Source organism: Bicyclus anynana, chromosome 2 (genome assembly GCF_947172395.1).
Source record: "Bicyclus anynana chromosome 2, ilBicAnyn1.1, whole genome shotgun sequence".
NCBI lineage: Eukaryota > Metazoa > Arthropoda > Insecta > Lepidoptera > Nymphalidae > Bicyclus > Bicyclus anynana.
This window is the reverse complement of record NC_069084.1, coordinates 14,571,376-14,594,725: the sequence shown is the minus strand read 5'-3', so window position 1 is coordinate 14,594,725 and position 23,350 is coordinate 14,571,376. Positions and strand designations below refer to the sequence as shown.

General features: G+C 35.5%; 1 protein-coding gene across 1 annotated transcript in view; it reads left to right on the top strand.

Moving 5' to 3' along the window:
• Positions 1 to 23,312, top strand: part of LOC112051226 (uncharacterized) — a 35,259-nt gene extending 11,947 nt beyond the window's left edge. The window contains exons 3-6 of the mRNA XM_052889459.1: positions 15,479 to 18,164; positions 18,323 to 18,956; positions 19,371 to 19,579; positions 20,076 to 23,312. Coding sequence (XP_052745419.1) covers positions 15,479 to 18,164; positions 18,323 to 18,956; positions 19,371 to 19,579; positions 20,076 to 20,334 — 3,788 coding nt within the window. The 3' untranslated portion in view covers positions 20,335 to 23,312. The remainder of the gene's footprint in view (positions 1 to 15,478; positions 18,165 to 18,322; positions 18,957 to 19,370; positions 19,580 to 20,075) is intronic.
• Positions 23,313 to 23,350: the final 38 nt, after the last annotated feature.

The following is a 23,350-nucleotide window of genomic DNA, read 5'->3' as shown; positions in this document are numbered from 1 at the left end:
CTTTCAGCCCAGAGTTGGAAAATTGTTGGCGGTACACTCCCGTGCATCTGCGAGCATGTTAAGCTGTCGAACCCGGTGATTTTCATTAATATCTCAATCAATTATTTCTTAATTCTAAGCTCTATAATGCAAGCCACTCACCATCCGATAAGCCCACATGCCTTCAGCTCTAAAGGCTCACTTGATCGTCAGTAGCTGACATTCGGAAGGAGGCTTGGCCCTGTAATGCATGGGACATTATTTAACTGATAATCATTAAGTGCTTAATATTTAGGGTGTTGTAGGGGGTAACTTCTGGATTTACTAAACCTATTTAGAAAATTCTTGTACCACTAGAAAGCCACATTGTTTGTGAGTGTCACAGGCTGTATTTTATCCCCATATTCTCACGGTAACGGGAATGCGTAGGCTAGTGATGTATAAAGAACTACATAACACCCATAGTTCAGAAAACTCCTTGAGATTTTACTGCTCCACCTCAGCATACTATAAATTCTGAAGTACCTACATACCTGATAAGCGCAGTTATTATCCGCCAACCAATAAGGCATAATATATAAAAATAATTACTAACACATGCCAAAGTAATTGATGTGTCATGTTTATTTGTGTTTTATCTTTTGTATGAAATTCTCGTTAAAAGTCAGGTGATAAAAAACATTATTGATAACACTGGCTGGAGTAATGAAGTATGATTTTATCTGACACGGATTCGTCCAACTACACGGTACCTATTGGTTAATGCGCAATTTGAGTGAATAGTCTTTAGTTAGTCATGTTGGCAGATAAAATGTAATTAAAACGAGACATGATTTACTACGAGTATGGAGCAATAGCTGCCGCCGCGCGGTTTCACCCGCGTGGTTCCCGTTCCCGTAGGAATACGGGGATAATATATAGACTATAGCCTTCCTCGATAAATGGGCTATCTAACACTGAAAGAATTTTTCAAATCGGACCAATAGTTCCTGAGATTAGCGCGTTCAATCAAACAAACTCTTCAGCTTTATAATATTAGTATAGATATATGAATCATTTTACCTAGTTATCTTTTAGTTTAGTTTTAGTGGATATGACCTCTGCCGGACAGGAGCCTGCACCTCCAACATTTCAGTTATCTCAGTAATGTGCAATTTATGAAATTAAATATCACCAAACTGTGGAGAAAAACACATTGTAAGGAAATCTGCATATCTGAGAATTTTCTTAGTTCCCTACGTGTGTGAAGTCTGCCAATCCGCGATGGGCCAGCGTTAGCCTTACCTAACCCTTCTCATTCTGAGAAACGACTTGTAATGCAACAGTGAGCTAGTTTTTAACCAACTTCCAAAAGGAGGAGGTTCTCAAGTTGATTGGTATGTTTTCTTTAATACTATAGATAAATCGGCGCATTCATAAAAGTACCTGGCATTTGCTAGAATATCGACTAACATGTCAAGCATGCAAGTCTTTGAATTTCTTTTTTTTTTCAATGGTACAAGAGAAATTAATGAGCTATGAAAAAGGCGTCACAAAATAATATTATTTTTTGTTTTATTTATTTTAATGTTTTATTGCACAAGAAAGATTAAAGGCGAAACATAATGTCTTGAGATATTTTCTCTGCCTTATTTATAGTTCTATTTAACTTACATACGAGTAACTAACAGTCACCTAACGTGATACCGCAAATGGAAAAATTTAACATATTTCTAAAAGTTTTATAAGACAAACCATACCTATTTATTGATTCTGTTTAACATATCCACACACCACAACAAACATTACAACATGTGCGTTCAAAAGAATACCTCATTAGAACCTCATTAAGACGATCGGAATTCTGTTTGCTCAGCCGAGGATCTATCTCTCTGGAGCGAGCAACATCCTTTTGTGTGCAGTCCACTTGTGTACACATATCTTGGAGGATTACGCACGCTCTCTGCTTGTTTTTAAGATTCTTTTACGACACAAATTGAAGCGACATCGGATACTAGCTGTGCCCTGCTGTTTTACACGCGTAGACTCTCTTAACATCAGGTAATATAGTAGGTAACCGATGTGTCACTTAAGACCAGCGATTTCCACAGTTCACAGTTTTGTCGAAAAGTCACCAGGGCCTGTAGCCATGTGGCACATCGATTCTCTTTCTAAAAACGCTAACGCTTCGAAAACTAACAAATTGTAGGAATGACAGACCCGATCGACAACTTGATCACGTGACCTGTCGATCGTTAATGTTCAAACAATGATTATTCATCACAGATGTCTTTGATTTGTAATAATTTGATGTAGAGGTTCCATTGGGTTTTCCGTTAGTTTAGAAATTTGGGAACCCCTGTTCCATTCGTTAATCTATTTCTGCGCTAATTATCCAGATTTATATCAGAGTAGGTATTGAGTTTTCGGGCATTGAGTTTCAAAGCAGATCAGTATTTGATTTGAAACTCAATACCCAACATACCAACTAATGATATCCATGGCTTTCTCAGTTTGAAAGTTCGTTAAGGTTTGCTAAGATTAAAAAAAAATTGCATCACTCATTAAGGAATGTAACTGTAAATTTTATCAGATAAGCTCACTTAGGTAAAGCTGGACCGGGCCCTGTGTTTGGGCTTCGGCAAATTTGGGCAATTGGACCGAGATAGACGAGATGAGTAAAGGTATCTGTCACTTGGTGACGTCACATCCGCCGGATAAGATTACCCGATACGATACAAGCATTCGTTCAAATTATCTGATGATTTAGATAGTATAGGGAAAAATATTTAATTTAAAAATACTTATCTTCTAATAATAATATAAAAATTGTGTCACGGTTTTTGTCGGAATCTTCCGAAACGGCTTGACCGATTTTGATATTTTTTTTTTATATTTGGTAGGTTACGAGAATGTGTCTTAATTATTTTTCATGTTCCTACCTCATACCCTTCCGTTTTTACATTGCGAATTTTTGTATGTAAGAAATATGGCAGGACAACGTTAGCCAAATGAGCTAGGTTTCACGTGCATTGCACATAGGTACTTTTGTGAACTTTTAATAACAAAATATATGCGATAGTTTTTAGACACAAACATACTAATTTCGTTTAAGAGATTACTTTACTAAGACTAAAGCAAATTAAGCAATGTTGACTTCTGGAACAATGCAGTATGTTTTTTTTTTATATCAAAGCATATCAACGCTTCTTTGCACGAAAATGAATGTTTTAAAAATATGTTACCTATTGTTTTGGTAAATAACTTTTAGCAGATTCGTCTAAATAAGTACTTAGACAGACTTCCAATAATTTTACATTTTTCGCGTTTTTGGAAATTATTTTATTTCTGTCTTTCAATTTCCAATAAAACGTCCGAAAAAGTATTTAAATAGGGCTTTCAACCCGTGAAAGGTACCAACCTTTCTCACACGTGTACCTTAAGTACGAGGTACGTGATGGACCTATCAATGAACCGTCACCGAATTGTGCTGATCTCCCTTCGCTCTGAGACTATCAAATAGACGTGTTATAGTATATTATGTATACCTGACCCGGCAAACGTTTTCTCTGTTTTTTTACGTTTTTTTACCCCCTGTATACAAACAAAAAAGGCATAAAAAATTTGTCAATTAATTTTAGAATGACAACAATGCAAACAACAAGAAAATCAAATAGAAAGTTACAAAATCAAATCATACCTACTTAAATTTTCTTGTAGTATGTAGGTAGTATAGAAGAAGATAGCGCGTGATTCATTGTAAACACGTAGAGTGTCGCAAATAGCTGGGAAAATATCGATCGGATTCATCAATACCCAGCTGGTCACCGGCTGCTACCGGTCAAACGGTCGATATCGGGGCCGGAACTTGCACCACTGCAATACCTACATTTACAGTTCTCTATAAAACGAGCCATGAAAACGACTAAAACAAAAGACCGAATTCGTCACGGTCGTTCAACCTGGTTTCGACCGATGGGACACCAGTTTAATCTTAAAAGTTAAAACCCAGAGGTGTCATATCATTAGGCATTGTGCACACGCACGTCCTCTTGCCGCCTGCCATCTCTCCGACAGGGCTGCCACTTCCAGTTTTGTATTTTATTATTTATACAGTGAGAATAAATAAACCGCGTACTCTCAAAACCCTTGATAATTCGAATTCGAAATTGGTTTATGGTCCTAACTTATTAACTTAACGGATTGGAAACTCAAGTGTTTTTCTCTGATTTCAATAATGTAATTTTGCTTTAGTGGTAAATATGATTGGAGTAGTTTTGTTTTTAACTTTGTACAAATATATTATAATTTTATTTAAGGGACGCATTTTAAGATTGACAGCAAGTCCTAAAAGTAACTCATCAACTCGGGACATTAAGGCACTTAACTTAATCTATACATGTAGTAAAGTAGATGTGCGGAAATGGAGAAAGTCTGTATTTTTTTTCTCAAAAATATATATAAACAATATTTTCCTTGAAAATTATATCCCTAGAGAAGGCAAATCGTCTTACGTTTGGGGATAAGGCCTAAAATACAATATAAATAGCAACGAGAAACCCATCTCATTTATCAAAACAAATTACAAGATTAGAGATGGTATTATCATGACGATGCGTTATTATGGAAGATCTATACGAAACCACAGCATTAGTATAAAACTATTAAAAAAATTAAAAAAAAACGATGGTAGTGACAACCCTACGTGAGCCCTCAGCGTTATATTAGCATTCTATGACATCTACACTCGCGCCTGCACTAATTGAAACGGTTTTCCGTTGAGAGAAAGCTATTGGCGCTCCATCGATTCTATTTGGTGGCACAGATTACATAAACTGTCAGACGTACCTTTATGTACTTATCTAGACCATCTGTTTTGTTGTACACGATTGTTCCAAATAATCTATGACAGTAAATAAAATAAATAAATTACAAATTGTGTTGTAAAAAAATAACGAATTATTAGTACCTAGGTAGTCAATAAAATAATTTTGTACATGAAACCCCATCCAAATACCTAGTTGATAAAATCGCGGACATAGAGTACAAACCTAATAATCAACTAAGAAAGAATTGATCCTCTATTTTAAAGTACGGACTCTGATAACTGGACCAATTGATGTTATAAGACATCTAGTTACCTATAAACATTTCTAAAAAAAATATTTTTAATAGTTAAATAATAAATCCACGAATAATATCATCTTCCGTGATATTTTAATGGTTCCAAGCTATATACTATACTACATACTAACTTTTCTCCAATCGTTTTGAACTCGGCATCATATCTAGGTGGCAGCATGGCAGGAGCAAAGAAACCGTTAAAATGTCACGGAAGACACACTCCTGACTTGCATAAGTTATTTCATAAAATGGCTGCTCGGCGCCTTGCATCGGGAATTCAGGATAGAGAGATAAAACGTAATACCAGTGTGAATAACTTGGTATTAGATTTATAATTAGCTTTCTAGTGGTAAAAGAATTTTTAAAGTCGATTCAGTAGATCCAGATTACCCCTTACCACAAACTTTATATTATAATTTTTAATCTTGATATCCTGAGAAAACATAACATTTGCTAAGTCAATCCATGGTACATACAGTATATAAAAGTATTATTTTTCTTCTTTTCCTTTCAAAATAACATAAGTTACAGAGTATTTTAATGTAAGATCCGTGTTGTTTCAAAGAGAATTTCATGGTGATAACAATTCTGTTCTGTGAACCGATATCAGGAAAGTTTACCGTCTTGGATATATTTTGTATTCAAATAAACCTGAAACTGATAAACACAGCTTGATTAATTAAATAAATTTAACACAATAGGTATTGTTTTTTAATGTGTCTATGTTTCCAAGTTCATATCTAAATAGTCGACGCCCCGCGGTGTCCGCGTAGTTCCCGTTCCCGTGAGAATGCGGGGATAAAATAAAGCCTATGACACTCGCAAATAACGTGGCTTTCTAGTAGTAAAAGAATCTTCAAAATTGGTTCACTAGATTATACCCCCTAAAACACCACAATTTATTATAGGTATTACTCGTAGGTATCTTTCAATACTTATCCATTCAAAACTGAACAATGACATTATCTCGTAGGAATTTTTTATCAATATTCTTACTGATTATTATTTGTTGAGAGATTTGTTAGCGTGATCGATCAATAAATAGTAATATTAATAAACATTATCATAAAGATAAATTAATTACAATTATTAAATAAATTATTTCTATGCTAGAAATAAACGTAAAGTTGTTAGACAATTAATAGTAAGTAATAATTGTTATATTCAATTTTGTAATATTATAAAGCTGAAGAGTTTGTTTGGCTAAATCGACGCGCTAATCTTAAAAACTTCTGGTTTGTATTGGAAAATTCTTTTAGTGTTGGATAGCCCATTATATGGGTACTTTATAGCCTACTTATAGGCTATATTATTATGTACAAAACAGCATATAAACTGCTTTGTACCTGCAGGATAAAAACAGCTCAAACCTATAAAACATAAAAGGAAGGTGTCTACTAAACGGCATACTCTTAAGTTTCCCTCAGTCAAATTGACGGTAGTTTGACACAACATGTATTAATATTGACTAGAAAATAACCATGTCTTGCATGTATTATCGTACCTACGTATATTGTATACTTTTGTTGCATTAAATTTCTTGTAAAAGTGATTCTATGTGCATTTACGTTAGTCGCAAATTCCTTTGGCGGCACAATTTTCGAAATCGCCAGTAATTGTCTATGGCGACACCCATAAATGAGGGCTAAAGATACATGGTGTAATTCAGTACCGTTGAGCTCGTTGGAGTGTGGCAGAAAGCGGTATTGGCGACGTCCCGGCCATATCAATCAAATTATAATATTACCGTTATATAACTGATAGCCTTACACCACACACAATAAGAGCTATATTGCCGTGCGCTTGCGTTCCATGGAGCTGATATTGTCTGGATGGTGATAGGTCGATTTAAATTCCGAATAAGCGGGAAGGAGGAAGTCACGGCGCAGGCATGTATGTCACACCTTTTCTCCGTATATGAACTTGAGTGAACTCTGTGGAGAATTTAATGACTTCAACTACTTTTCATATGCGTGTCCGAAATCCATACAATTTCTGAAATCAAGGGAGATTTTAGGTAGAGACAGAAATATATTTTATAACTCGTATATTATGTATATTTAAATACACGAGGGGTATCCTCAAATACTTGATGTAATTAAGCCCCTCAGTTATTTAAACTGTAATAAATAAATTATTAGGTTTGCTACTTCTGTTTAGAAGAAAACTTTCTTGCAAAGTTGGAGTTTAAAAACGTATACATACTTACCAAAGTATTTGTATCTCATCAACACAGTTTAGGTAGTTCCGATAATTATACACAAAACAGCTTACTGTGCAAGAAATTGATCATACTGAAATGTGCATTTCAAATTCATTCAACGAATCGTAATTAACAAAATATCGATATTGAATTACCGCGATCACTTAGTTTGCGTAAACAAGTCTTAATATTACACCGAAGTGTAACAGCACCTGTTTGTCAATGTTCGGTTTTTTTTTAATAGTTGTCATGTCTTTTGACCATGACCAATATTACCATTCACCGCCAATTAGTCGGACTGTTTTAGGAATGGATCAGACAATAGTTTGGCGGGCGGGGATCGAACCGATGACTTCTTTGTTTTCTGTCCGGCCTTTTTACTGTTGAGCGTAAGGCTACCTATCGATTTTGTTTGCTAGGTTTTTTTAAATCTAATAATTGAGGAAGATATCCTGTATAGCGCAGTTGATGATGGCTGGCGATGGTTATCAAAAGAGGCCCTGGGTTCGATTCCCAGGTGGCCTATTCACTATGTTTGACCTATGCTAGTTGACATATACGAAAATGAGATTCTATGTAAAATGTCATCCGGTGCTTACTGGTGGTTATCACACAGTAGGTAAATGACATTGTGTCAATTGATTTGATGTTTATTTTAATAGGTTGATTATAAAGACCAAATAGACCAGCAAATCGGGCCAATTTAGGATTTTATATTTTCTGAATTTTCTTAGGTTTACCGGCCGTGGTTTATAGTGTGGCAAGTTCGTTAATGACACTCCCAAGATATGAAGGGCGACGGGGGGAAAGACGGCGCGGGTGTGAAATCGTGCGTGCGGGGAAATGAGGTGCATCATTCGTCGGTTTTTCATTCATCGCTACACGCTCCCCGGCCCGAACGGTCCATTGGGGGAGTGTTACGAACGAATTTGCCAAGCTATACCATCTTACCGGCAAAGATGTAGCGATTTAGCGTTCCGGTATGATGTCGCGTAGGACCCTATAAAGGTAGGTATGTATTTTTATTGTATAACTAGCTGACGCCGCGCGGTTTCATCCGCGTGCTTCCCGTTCCGGTAGGATAATATATAGATTATAGCTTTCCTCGATCAATGGGCTATCTAACACTAAAAGAATTTTTAAAATCATACCAGTAGTTCCTGGGATTAGCGCGTTCAAACAAACAAACTCTCCAGTTTTGTAATTTTAGTATAGATATTATTATATTGTAGATACTTTCTAAGTGTATTGCACTTATTTCCGTTCTGTAGTGGATAGTAGGAATGCGATTCATTCATGCATTTAAAAGGATTTGTTACATTTTAATATACAGTAGATACCCTTTGAGTACCTATACAGGCATTTGATTAACAGGATCATATAAACCTTATTATTACTGATCGCAGAATAAAACATACGTATTAGTTAATTTGTATTAGATTAGTCATCGATCTCTGTTCATTGACAAGATTAAAAAGTTCATTATGTTGAATTTATAAACTTTGTTTTGCTTTATATGTAATACTTACTAAATAATATAATACGCAGTTTAAAAAAACGCGAATCGCCTTCAATTTTTAATATACACTAAAACAAATATAATTAAAACCTTAAAAATATGCATTTAAATTACTTAGTCAAAATCAGTAATTTTTGAAAAAGTCGTGGATATATCTAGAAATATTATACTACTCGTCTCGTAGTCGTTTATCTTGTTGGCAAAAATAGAAACGAAAAGTCCTTTTTCGAAATCGATATAAAATGTATCATTTTACCACATTTCATTAAATTTAAAAAACAATAAACAATTGTTCTTAACAGATATCGACTATATAGATATAAATATATATAGTATAGCCAAAAATACAAGCTGAATATTTCTATTTACTATCTTATCAGTTAATATCAGTATCACTATCATTTCATTCCGAAAATCTTATTGTTTCGGAACTTAATCGACTCTGAAAAATGAATCTATACTAATATTATAAAGCTGAAGAGTTTGTTTGTTTGTTTGATTGAACGCGCTAATCTCAGGACATACTGGTCCGATTTGAAAAATTCTTTCAGTGTTAGATAGCCCATATATCGAGGAAGGCTATAGGCTATATATTATCCCCGTATTCCTACGGGAACGGTAACCACGCGGGTAAAACCGCGTGGCATCAGCTAGTTACAAGATAATTCTATGAATTTGAAGAGTGACCAATTTGAAATTTTATTAGATTAAGACCATTTCTATGTGATGCCTTAAATAAAATGTCACTATCAACGAAGTTGCCATGGAAATGAGCGATGTCACATCGCTGTAACTTTACAGAATGCTCGAGCTGGTCTTGTAGTAGGCCAGTCAAATAAGATGCTCAAAAAAATGAGTAAACATTCAATCATTGAATAAAATAAGCACATAAATTAATTGCGATGTTTGTTGCAACACGATGAAAAAACGACCTACTAATCAAACGTAATCAAACGTATCATATTACAGATTGCGTGGTGATACAAATATTTCTTAGAAAAAAACACAATTGTTCCAATTTCCGCACTTTGCTCTGGAGTAACCTTCGACACACAGCGAAATACGATACCATGAATGTCATATCCGGTAGGTAGGTACGTAATGATTTGAAATGCTCAAAATATTACGTAGCTATTTACTAATCTATACTAATACATAGGTATATGTGAAAGTGTGTGTGTCCGTCTTTCACGGCGCCAGCGGCCGAGCGACGAATTTATTTACGTGATTTTTTATGTGGATATAGTTGAATGGAGAGTGACATAGTCTACTATTAATCTCTTCCCCCTTCTAATACCCCAATTTCCTAAAATGGGGGGGGGGGGGTGGAAGTTTGTATGGAGCATTCCGCAATTTACAAGGGTACGGGATAGGGTAGGGGTAGGCCGGTAGGGATATGGAAGAAGTGCACATAAGTCAAAGCGAAACCTGACAGGGTCCGCTATATAGACGTAAAGTATGTGAGGCTGTAGGGGGTAATCTCCTGAACCGAAATTCTTTTACTAGTAGAAAGCCACGTTATTTGTGAGTGTCATAGGCTATATTTTATCCCCGTATTCTAATAGGAATGGGAAATACCTGGGGCGTCTGCTTGTATAGGATATATATTGCAAGCATCTTACTAGTTGATAGTAGATCTTACTACTTTTTCAGAAATACCTATATTGTAAACTAGCCGACGCAACGAGGTTTCGCCCGCGTACTTCGCGTTACCGTTAGAGTATTGGAATAAAATATGACACTCACAAACAACGTGGCTTTCTAGTGGTAAAAGAATTTTCAAAATGGGTACAGTATATCCAGAAATTCACTACATCACAAACTTTACCTCTTTCTGTACATATATAGATAAGACAAATAATTATTATCTATATACCTGAATCGTAACAAATAAGTTTTCTTTCTTAGTACTTTTTGGATATCAATGTAATTCGACTCTGTACGTAAGACCGGATGTTTTTATCTAAACTACTGTGACGATGGATACACAATATATTTGCGAAGCGTTTATTTTTCCAATAATAAGATACCTAAGCACTGAGTTCACGCGTCATCGAAAATTGAGACTTTACATAGGAAATTTACTGCGATTTTATATTTAAACTAGCGGACGCCTACGACTTTGTCCGCGTGAAATTCGATGTAAACTTTCAACCACTATTTCACCCCCATCTGTTTAGTAATATTTTATTATTTTTGTATGTTTTAATTATAATACTTCATCATTTTACAAAAATATTACTCAAAACATGAACGATTTACATTAAAAATATTTCAAACTCTTTTCAACCCTTGAAAAATTTAAAATCTTGAATTTTTGGTATTTTCTGGTAGCGCTTTCAACCCCTATTTGTTATTTATCCTACAACCGTCTTCGTATTATGGTTTCAAAGTAGTTTTAGCGTGGTGCCTGGTTAATATCGATTGTATAGTGCTCCCCAACAAAAAAAAATCAAAATAATACATAATTGGACCTGTTAAGTATATATATACAGTATACACGTAGCAGACACCCCGCGGTTTTATTTGCATAGCTCCCGTTCCTGGCATATATCTTTTAAGGATAACTTAACTTATCATATAATAATAATGATCACCACTATGAATTTACATCAATTTTATCGCGGACCAAGTCGCAGGCGTCAGTTAGTTATAGATAAACAATAAAAACAACTACTATTACATAATTATATGTATATCTGTCTGACGTACTTTGAACGTAAGACATGAGTCAAAGAGCCTAGTATTCGGGAATTACAGAAACTGATTGATTGAGGGCATGCATCATGTATTCTATTACGTAGGTACTCATCTTGGTTACCTAATTAAAGAATAATTGGGTACGTATTAATTATTTATGTACAATTATTGTAGAATAATAATAATAATTTATTAATGAGTTAATCAATAATCTTCCTTAAACGTAATACGCTCGCTTAAGTTTGTATAGATTGGGCTAAACTTTGAGTCCGTTTTGAACACGAGGGGAATGGTTAAATGAAAACATAAGCGGACTTGAAGTTTGGCGCATACTATTTATATCAATAAGGTTGTAACTTTAAAAATAGTATGAAGAAAATAATAATATTATATCAACTATCAAAAAATGTAATTGGAATTAAGTAGCTACAAATGAAGAAGGTTCTTAGTTTTCTTTTTTTTTCACTTTTTTTGTTTGACTTATTTCGAACCTTTCCAAATATTAGAACATTATACAAGTCCTTTCTGGCTTTCTTGTGTTATCTTTAGGTACCTTAGATTTTTACCCCCAAAGGGAGCAAGCTATCGTGTATGTGTATAAGTTTCTCTATGTGTGACATCGTACCTCCGAAACGGATGGAACGAATTATAAAAAAAAATAGCTGATTTTCGGATTTTTTTAGATTTTTTCATAAAATGAATTTCAGGCACATACCTAAATAGTCATTCTAAGCTAAACTATTAACTCGGGGTGGCGGTTAATACCACCCTTACCACGTGACGTTACTTTTCTATCGCCCACCCTCTTGTCACGTAATGTCACACATATTTGAGCGCTTACGAGTGACGTAATTAATAGATAGGTGTTATAATCTAATTTCATGAAACAGAGTAGGTATAAGGGGAAGCACCAATACATATAAACTCATTGCTAGGTATCAGATAATAAGTTATGAATAAAGAATGTTTCATTTATCACAATACCTATTTACTTTTGATTACTATCTTTCATATACGGAAAACTTCACACAATACTCTTATCGACATTATACATACAAAATACCTACCTACACCAACAACGTTGACATATGATTTCTCATCGATATAAATCGTTAGATGGGCCCCTCCATATTAAAGAACGCACTATTGTATGTCATTACCCAAAGACGTGCACGTTACGTTATCTTAGTACGTAACAAGCGCATGCTGTAAGTGGACGTGGACTTAAAAAATATCCTGCCTTTTCTTATTTTAATCCCTTAATTATGCCTTCGTGTTAATTTTGGAAGTGTAAAAACACAAGCCACAACATAAATAAAGAGAAACCAATGACAATTCCGCGACGCTTTGAGGCCCATCTAACGATCTACGATCGATGTGATTTATCTATAAAGATTAGGTATTCATTATAAATCTTCAATAGTTACAGAAAATAACACAGTTTTCAAACTAATAAGCTCACATATAATAGTTAGTACCACTTTCAACCATTATAAAAAAAAATCTCATCATAATTACTCAAAGCAGCTGATAATAAATGGTTACTTAGAAATATATTATAAATAGACACTTAGCCCGCCAATTTGTCTAAAAATATAATGGTGGTTTAAGCCTAATCGTTACTGGAGCTTACGTAAAGGTACATAATACAAATATTGTTGAAATTCCTTCCTTCCGAGTTTGGCAAATCCAGAAGTAGAGGACAAAAAAGAATTTTCCTCCCTCGAATAAAAACAATTTACCTATTTAAGTTTAGTTTACAGGTAAAATAATGTATTTTTTGGGATTTTGATGAAACGAATGTGTAAATACCTAGTAGGTGGTTACGTACCTGTTTAATATAATGAAATGAATATACTTAGTAATATTTTTTTTAATACTAGTAGATCTTAGCGGTTTCACACGCTTTGAGTACATAAATAAAATGAAAAATCCTCTATTTTGTCACCAAAAATAATGAGAAAAAAAATTAAATGTTGAAATCTTGCATTTTATAATGTAGGTAGGTACCTACTTTCCATATTCAAGAAGGAGTCTGATTTATGAAATTGTCAAAAAAACTGAAATTAAACCTGATATATATTTTTTTTTAAATCTATAAGTTTTAAGGGATTTTTATTATAAATAACATGTCAGTCCCATTGATATAATCTTAATATACTAAAGGTTCATCACGAAATCTCGAAAACCGCGTGATGTACAAAACTGAAATTTGGTAGGGAGGTAGTTTATAATTAGTAGGTATCCACTAAGAACGCATTTTTCTGTGTCATTTCAATGACACTAATTAGGACTACATAAAATCTGGGCCCATCAATGTATGAAAAGTGGTTGGTCTCCATAGATTAATGATTTTAAACTTATTTCGTGGTTGTTTATTACGAATATTATTTGTCGAAATATCGATAAAAGCATCTCTTCGTTTTATCGTGGTATGTACCCGTTGAAATAATATTCGGTCTGCTTAGATATCCTGGAGTCCTGGTATTTCTTTATAAAAAATGCCGATCAGAACAATGAAACAGCAGTCTACTCACTAAGGCTGCATCTATAGCCGGCAGGTACATATATCTAGCGGCTGCGGACTAGATGTCAGTATTGATTTTCCCCCAGCCAACCAGCGGCCGACGAAAACACCTCATACCTAACGCGGTATAGCATCACGGTAACGTGGGAAGCCTTTATCCTGCTACTAGCGGTCGCCCGCAACTTCGTCCGAGTGGATCACCACTTTAGGGGTTGAATTTTAAAAATTCGTATTTTTTTCATGATTTATGAACAAATTTTTAAAACTGAGGCTTTAAAAATGAAGGACTTTCCATACAAACTTTCAACGCCCTATTTCAGCCTCTTCTATTTTTATTTTAGGGTCAAAAAGTGCCCTATGTTGCTCCAAGGTCCCATTTACCGTTATACTAAAATTCATCTTGATCGGTCACTTTCGCATTTGTAATATTAGTATAGATTACACGAAATCACATTATTTTCGATTAAAAATCTTTCGACAACAACCGACTAATGAAACTTATGAATAAAGGACTGCCAGATTTCGAAGAAATTTTTTATTTAAAATGGATTTTTGTAGAATACATTTCATGCGATCCTCTTGTAAGAAAGGGAACCGTTAGTTTTCTTTTAACCAGTAGTTTAACTATTAATATTCAAAAGTGTTCAAACAAAGTCGAATTTATAAATTTGAGTCATGCAATAGTAGGCTCGGAAATTAAATCAATCAATCAATCAAATTAAATATAAGTACGTTCATTTCAATTTCATTCTAAAAATAAATTAGGTAGATACATAATTAGCAATAACAATTTGTTAGGATAGTAGGTAGGTACGTACTACGATCTAAAATTATTATTGATTAGTTGATTATTTTTCTAACGTAGGTATTTACAAGCACTTACGATAACAATCATTCAGATTTATATCTATTTAGTTTATGGAAGATTCGTTCAATCAACCGTAATGAAATATGAATAATGTTTATAAAAGTTTAGGCAAATTCATTGTTCAAGGAGACCATAGGATTGTTATCGGTATCCTTTTTAAGTTTTGATACGATACGTGCCCGACGTTTGCCGCTCCTGAGACAATGGATGATGACTGATTCATACTCAGAAAACTCTGCGGTCAACATAGGACCCATATCGGATATTGTTACGGAATAATAATCTTTAATAACAAAATTTGTAATACATCAAACGCATTGCCAACAGTATAATATTTTGCGTAATTAATTAAAGCGTAAAATCGCTTACATCACGTTTTCATTTCTGTAATCTATTAGCTGATTGTAACTGATTCACAATAAACGACATCTCATTATATAAATTCTAATAAAACTACATTCGTACAAGTGAATCGTCTGACTCACCTATTGTCGGGTTTTCTTGGAATAGGAAAATGAAAGCGCTCGGCGTTATTCAAACATGATCCACGGATCGTAACACGCTCCTTTGTTGTTGCAGAAATCAAAACAGAGGATATCAGCGAGGCCAAAGTTGACACCGATCAAGAAGACATGAAGATCGAACACCACGAGACGCGAGCGACGCGGACGACGAGTATCGACAGCGATAATCGCTCGGATAGAAGCGATGAGGAAGACTGTAGAAGAGCGAGGAAAAGAGCGGCGTCAACGTCCCCGTCTCCAATACCGTTGGACAAGAGGACAGCGCGATTCGAGTGTCAGAAATGCTATCAGCGCTTTGACTCTATTAACGCCTTCGATCTCCATCGATTCACGGCGCACAGTGACGACAACAGAACCGGTTTCGATGACTACATCGATTATTCTGGAAAGAAGTATCGAGATATACACAGTCCCCATATCTCAATATCGGAACAACGGTTCCGTTGCGAACACTGTTTGCGCGACTTCCCGTCGGGACAAATACTGAATATCCACAGGAAAACATGCACTGCGGCTACCAGAATATCCAGCCCGGATCGCGATCGCAGAGACGATTTCTTCGCGAAACTTGATCTTAGAAATAGACCATTAGGTATCCCTGGTACCTTGACCCCACCGATGGATCGCTTTACGCCAAAGTTCGATGACGGGCATCTTTCTAACGGTATAAGACACATCGATGCAGCGCGAGATTTAGCTGACATACAGTCTATTCTAAATGTTACATCCGCTGGCAGCCTCTTAGAAAGATTAACAGGAACTAGAGTAGCCCTTGAAAGTGCGGTATTAACTCCACCCGATACTGTAATTAAAGATCGTGATCAAGAAGAAACTCAAGATAATTTTGCAGCTGAATTCAGGCGTATGAAACTGCGTGGTGAGTTTCCATGTAGGCTTTGTCCTGCTAAATTTCCAAACCTAAGAGCCTTAAAAGGACACAACAGAGTACATCTAAGCGGCACTGGACCTGGGCCTTATCAGTGCAACATGTGTCCTCATGCATCTTTAGATAAAGCAGCTTTGGTAAGGCATATGCGCACACATAATGGAGACAGACCGTACGAATGCGCTGTGTGCAACTATGCATTTACTACAAAAGCAAATTGTGAACGTCATTTACGCAACAGGCACGCCAAAATCACGAGAGAAGACGTCAAACGTTCAATTATTTATCATCCATCAGAGGATCCAAACAATGATGAAGTGAACTCTAAACTTGCACGAGAAGAAGTCAAAAGATCGCTGGCCTTCCACACACCTGAGATCGAAAGACGTAGTGAACCTACAGGTCGGAATACACCATTGACTCATTACACTCCCACTTTCATAACTGATAGACATCCAGTAACAGCTCTCACAAAAGCTTTGCCCGATTCACCTACATTAACAGCTAGAGAAGGCGAAAATCCCATGCCCAGAATAAAGGTAAAAGGTATAGGGCAACTTACGCAAATACCGGAGTACCGTCCTCCTGAAGTAGCTTTTAAGCCTAATGATATTCCCCTGGAAAATTACAACGAAGCTCCAGTAGATCTCAGCACAAGTGATAACAACAGTTGTGATGTTTTAGATCTTAGTAAGAAAAAGCGTGACACGGATGATGATGAACCAAAACCTCCCCCACGCCCAACTTTCGATAGTACAGCTGCTGCCACTGCGGCTGCTTCGGCGTTCGAAAAAACAAGATTACTACTAGCTCAACAAAGACTTTTCGAATCCTCTCTACCTAAAATCGATCCTGCATACTATGCAACTCAACTATCTCAACTTTATGCCAGTTCTGTACCTGGGCTACCAGGTTTGCCATTGCCACCTTCTTTCCCTATCAATCCTTATTTTCTTCAAACATCTTTTTTTCCCCACCCAACTGACTCTCAAGAAATAGCGGAAATAAAGCAACGGATACAGAAGGAAATAATCCGTGGTCTAAGTATGTCCGGTGGCAGAATCGTGACAAATGAACCCGAAACTCAGCCAAAACAAGAGCCAGAAGACGAGGATCAAAAACCTATTCAAGTTGATACATGTCCGACTCCGCCGCCGCGCCCTGAATCTCCACGCCCTTTAAACAACAACGTGCCTCAAAATGATTCTGTAAAAATGGTGATAAAGAACGGTGTGCTTATGCCAAAACAGAAACAAAGGCGTTATCGCACTGAACGACCATTTTCTTGCTCCCAGTGTTCGGCGAGATTTACATTAAGATCTAACATGGAGCGCCATGTAAAACAGCAGCACCCTCAACACTGGAGCGTCAGACGACCAACGCCGAGAGCTCCTCCACCTTATCCTTCATCTGATACTTTAGCTGACAGAGTGAAGTATGCATTATTGGCTCGTCATTTAGAAAGACCTTTACAGTCCGATCGCTCTCCAGTCAGGAGAGACTCAGATGAAGTTGCCGATAATGAAGAAGATGAAGACGATGCATTAGTTATAGACGAGGAACCAGAAGATAGGAAACCTGAAGATAATACGGCCGCCCATCGTGCTGCAGCAGAAATTCTCATGGCGTCACGCCAACAGGAACTCAACAAAGATTTTGATCTTAAAATCGCAGGAAATCTTATAAACAAACCGATTCCTATCACAGCTGAGAAAGCAGATACTGAGACAGTTTCTGTCTCGAATCAAGAACCCCTACTATCTGTTGTGCCTACGCGTAGCGATGAGGAAGAAGACGAGGAAGGCTTGGTCGCCTCAACTAGCGAGGGAAATAACTCCGGAAGCGATGAAAATAAGTAAGTGACTGATGTTTATTTACTGATTTACTAAATTTTGTATATTTCAATACCAGGTTCTTTTTCGACAACTTAAAATAATCCATTTTAACCATTTTACTAGGTATATAAAATCCCAAAGTTATTGGTAAGTTGCTAACGATGTATCTCTTTTTTAGGTCAGAGTCCGACACGGGTACCCAGCCACCGAAAAAGAAGTCCGCTTACAGTTTAGCACCAAACCGAGTCTCCTGTCCATACTGCCACCGCAAATTCCCTTGGTCCTCCTCCCTTCGGAGACACGTCCTCACGCACACCGGCCAAAAGCCTTTCAAGTGTCCCCACTGTCCCCTTCTCTTTACCACCAAATCCAACTGCGACCGCCACTTATTGAGGAAACACGGGGGATCTGCCAAAGCGATATTAGCGGAGCCCATTCAAGATATCAATCCGCCTCAGAATGACAGATCAGTGCCCGATCGGCCTTACAAATGCGCGTCATGCCCCACAAGCACTTTCTCGTCAATGGATACATTGAAGAAGCATATGTCCTCGCGTCATGCGGTGGGAGATTCACAGCCTTGCTCCCCGAATCCAGAAATTGATGATACTGATGCCAGTTTGGTTTTCAAGTGCCATTTGTGCGAAGCTTCCTTTGGGGACAGGACGGGCGCGTTGGGGCATTTGTCGTCGGCGCATTCTGCTGAGTACGAGCAGTTAGTGAGCAAGGGTGCTCTGGACGTGGCGAGCGACCGCAGCGAAAGCGCCGATGATGATGAACGGGGGAAGTTTCCAGATCACGCTAATAGAAAGGTAAATCTACAATTTCTCTTAAGATATTTTGTAAAGTCTCAAGCCACCCAACCTTTATCTAAAAGACTTATCAAGTCTAAATATATGAAGAAGATTTCAGAGTTCCTTACGTAATTGTTTTAATATAGTGAGCATTGAATGATAATGTTTATGAGCTGACTAAATTTCACACACCCTGATATGATGAAATACGATGGTCTTATAACACTAATATTATAAAAAGGAAATATTTTTCTGTAACGAATTGACTCCGAAACCACCGGACCGATTTTGAAAATTCCACCACCAACGGAAAGCTATATTATCAGCGAGCAACATGGGCTATATTTTATCCCCGTACTCCCACAGGAACGGGATCTACGCGGGTAAAACCACGGGGCCTCAACTTTATTAATGAATCCCTTTCTTCCACAGGTCGTATGCGCTTTCTGCATCCGTCGCTTCTGGTCGGCCGAGGACTTGCGTCGTCACATGCGGACGCACTCGGGCGAGCGTCCATTCGCCTGCGACCTGTGCAGACGCCGGTTCACGCTGAAGCACAGCATGCTCCGGCACAGGAAGAAGCACAGGGAAGACACAGATGACGAGGAATCCTCACCGAGGGACGACGCTAACACTAATGGGTAAGGAAAATTTATAATAATTTGACTGCTAACTCAAATTACGATGCCTAACTCAGGATTTAGAGGTATGGGGTTCAATTCCTACCTAATAACACTTGAAAAAAGGGGAATATACCTAACTAAGTCATGTTTAAAAGAAAGTTTTTTTAATTGAAAAATGATGAGATTATCAACAGTAAATGATTAAGTATCAAAATGACTACTTATATTGAGCTAAAAGTTCAAGCTTGCACGTTTCTGTTTAATAACTTGAATTCCTAACTGGATGTTTACGAATAATAATTTTATACTATAGATTACTTACGTCCCTACAAAATCACCGCGAAAAGTAATCCGAATATTAGGCTACAAAACAGTATTAAACATCATTGGTGTTTACGGATAGCCGTAATAAAATATACTTATAAGAGTATTTAAAATTTTGCAAATTGGAATGCTCAATTTTCAATCGTCTTCAAACCTGCTGTATAATTAAACGTTTTGTATATTGTTATAGATACTGCTATCAAGAAGACGACTCCGGCAACGAGATCCCAACCAACGTAAACAACAACAACTCGCCCCCAGCGGCACCTTACGACAAGAAACTGAAACTCCAGATGACGTCACGCAAATACTCCTCAGAGGCTGAAAACGACGCCGAAAATGGCGGGGACCTCATCGGAAAGCTCCTCGGCATCCCAGACAAGACTATCATCAACAAGCTCCTGTCCTCCGCGGACGAGGCGGCCAAGTTCCTCGGGGTGAAGAAATGAGAATACGCTTTAGTCCTCGTCACACCAGCTAGGCTTATTCTAGCGCCGCGAGGACTAAAAGTTCCATTTTCAAAACCGAACGCTGCTGCCGAGACCAAGTCATGTACAACGCCATCTACCAACGAATAGCTGTATTAACATTAGTTGTATTATTTCGCTACTAGCCGACTACTGCTATCTACCAATGAATAGGTTTATGAATTTTACTGAAAACTTAAGCTGGATATGCTCGGTAACTTTCGCTTGGATATTATAAATATCGCTCTTGAAAAGTTTTGTATACTTTAGTCTATTGGATGAAAAAAACACGTGTAACCAATTTAATATTGGAATAATAAATAATTTTTAATTACTTAAACGATTTGAACATATTTTGCACTGTAGAAAATAAGTTATACAGTTTTAACTAGTATCCAAAACTACAACGCCATCTATCAACGATTAGATATTATTGTATTTTGTAAAAATCCGCTTAACATCGTCTCTAAGTTTTACACATAAAAAATTATACTGTCAAATTATTTTATTTTATAAAATGACTCTGTAAATAAGGATTTATTTTTAAGATACGTAGGTGCCTTTAGATGCCTTAGTATAGTGTAAACCGTCCTATAATGCCTTGTTTTAGGTACTACTTGTATATAATATTAAAAATTGTGGGTGTCACCAACGAATATTTTTAGTGCCAGTTTTTTAAGTACACTGTCAAGTGTCATAATTTTTTTATGACGCTGAAATATTAACGTTCTATCTGTGTGTTTATATATTATAAAGTTAGTCGAAAGTTTACATAGATTTTTATAAATTCAAACACAAACATTACTATACAATTTTTCAGATTGATGAAAATGACTTTCACTTTGAGACTTATGTCTAATGTTTGTGGTGAGTTTAATATTGTAATTTAACTAGTAACTATACCTTCGACACGTTTGCATTTTCATCTAGTCCCATCTTATTCACGTTTTTATGACTCAATCACGTTAATGATATCACCATTACTTATTTTTATAGTTGTGAGTTTCAGCCAAAAATCTTTTCGCAAATCCAAAATTTTCTAGTCAATTTTCTCTAAAATAAAAATTTGAATTAAATATAACCAAATGTCAGTTACATTTTACATTCACTTTTACATTATGAGTAAGATACTTTAATGTTTGATAGTTATTCAATAAGCTTGATACAGGAAGACGTTATTACCCTTAAGAGTCTTGCTAGTGGTATGGGGTCTATGCCCCATATCACTCCAGGGATAATAACATCTTACTGACCTCATACCATAATATTCTACCAATGAATAGTTGTATAATCGGTATAGCAGTAGCAACATTAAAATGTAAGTAGGTTTGAGTAGATATTCGATCTAGCGTTACATTTTTTACTATATCTTTTATGCCTTCAATTACTACACCGCATTGGTTTGACTGGAATAAGGAATAAGTATCTACGTACGTTAGCAATTACTTTTAAGTTCTATTTTATTTTTCTCATATTTTTGGTCTTTTTAAAAATTGTTATTATGAATTTCTAACTTTTATTTAATTTCAGTTTTAACCACCTTTATCAAATATCTGTTAATTTATCTAATTATTTTCAAACAAACTAAGTACGTACTAATACACAGACAGCTTCTGGACAGCTGTGTATAAACGAAAACATATTTTAGTCAATTCAATGCATATGATAGACACTATATATATAAATATGTATATATTATATACCTAGTAGGTATTACCGTTTTGTATTTGTAAATAACAAATGTATCTAAGTCTAAAATCTTAAATAGTTTTGTGTTGTAGGGTAAAACTTTTGTTTGCTCAAATCCATGGCATTTCTTTATGACAAAGACTAATTGCTTGTAAGAAAGTTTAGGATCTCTTTTATTATAAACTTGTATAGCTTAATGTAAACCAAAGGAGTCGGTGAATTTTTGTTTACCGTGAACGAAGTAATTTTTGATATTTTTTTAAGAATAATAATGTTTTATTAGAATTATTCAGAGTTATTTTATTTCCGTTTTTAAGTATATTGCATACATGGTGCATTATTATTATGTTATGGGTTTAAAACTCGATATGAAATAATTAGTTTAGTCTTAGTAATGTTCAGTCTCCTACGTGGATCGACGAATCATACGCTAGAATATACCTAAGTTCGAATTTTGCTTTGTATTATAAAAGATGCTACACTATAAACCAAATACAAAATATAAGACATAGTTATTTTAGATGATGTATATTATATAATTACATATTTTTAATTAAGTCAATAAATTTACTAATGTAACATCTCTTGCATAAGCAATAATTATCTAAATTAGTTAATTTTGTCATGGCTATTTAAACTAGTTCGTATTATTGTAGCTTAAAATTAATAGAAACAATAATAATTAGTATTGTTATTTTAAATTTCGATATCCTGCTTAATGTCAATTATAGTTAGACGGAATGGAAAAGTTTCAAATTATGTAAATTATACTTTCCTTCCAATTTGGAAATAATTATTATTATTAAAATAAATGATTAATTTGCTGCACTTTTATTGTCAGTAATAAAGTTAAATGGATAATAAAATGTAATGATACCTGTGCTTATAATAATAATTATATCAATGTATACTTACATAAAATATTATAAAAGATAAGTTTAGACATTAAATTATCGTACTTATTTAGATATAATTTTAAATTAAGGTTTATTTATAAGATGTGGCAACACCGCTTGGCCTTTCAAAAGTAGTTCGTGTGTTTTAATATATTACTGTTATTTAAGAAGTTTACTGTTAAAAATAAATTAAAATTTACCAACATTATGCATGATTAAATGGTAATAATTATAGTTATTATTCATTATCATAGAACGTGTATTTACTATTTCACTTTTGCCTCTCTTAAATATTTTTTTGCAATACGAGTGTCGTTTTAAAAACGTTTTTTGTGAAATATATTATGGTGGATTAATAAAGAAATACTGCTTTTATTTTTCGTTTAATTTTACATGCATTTTAATAACCTTTA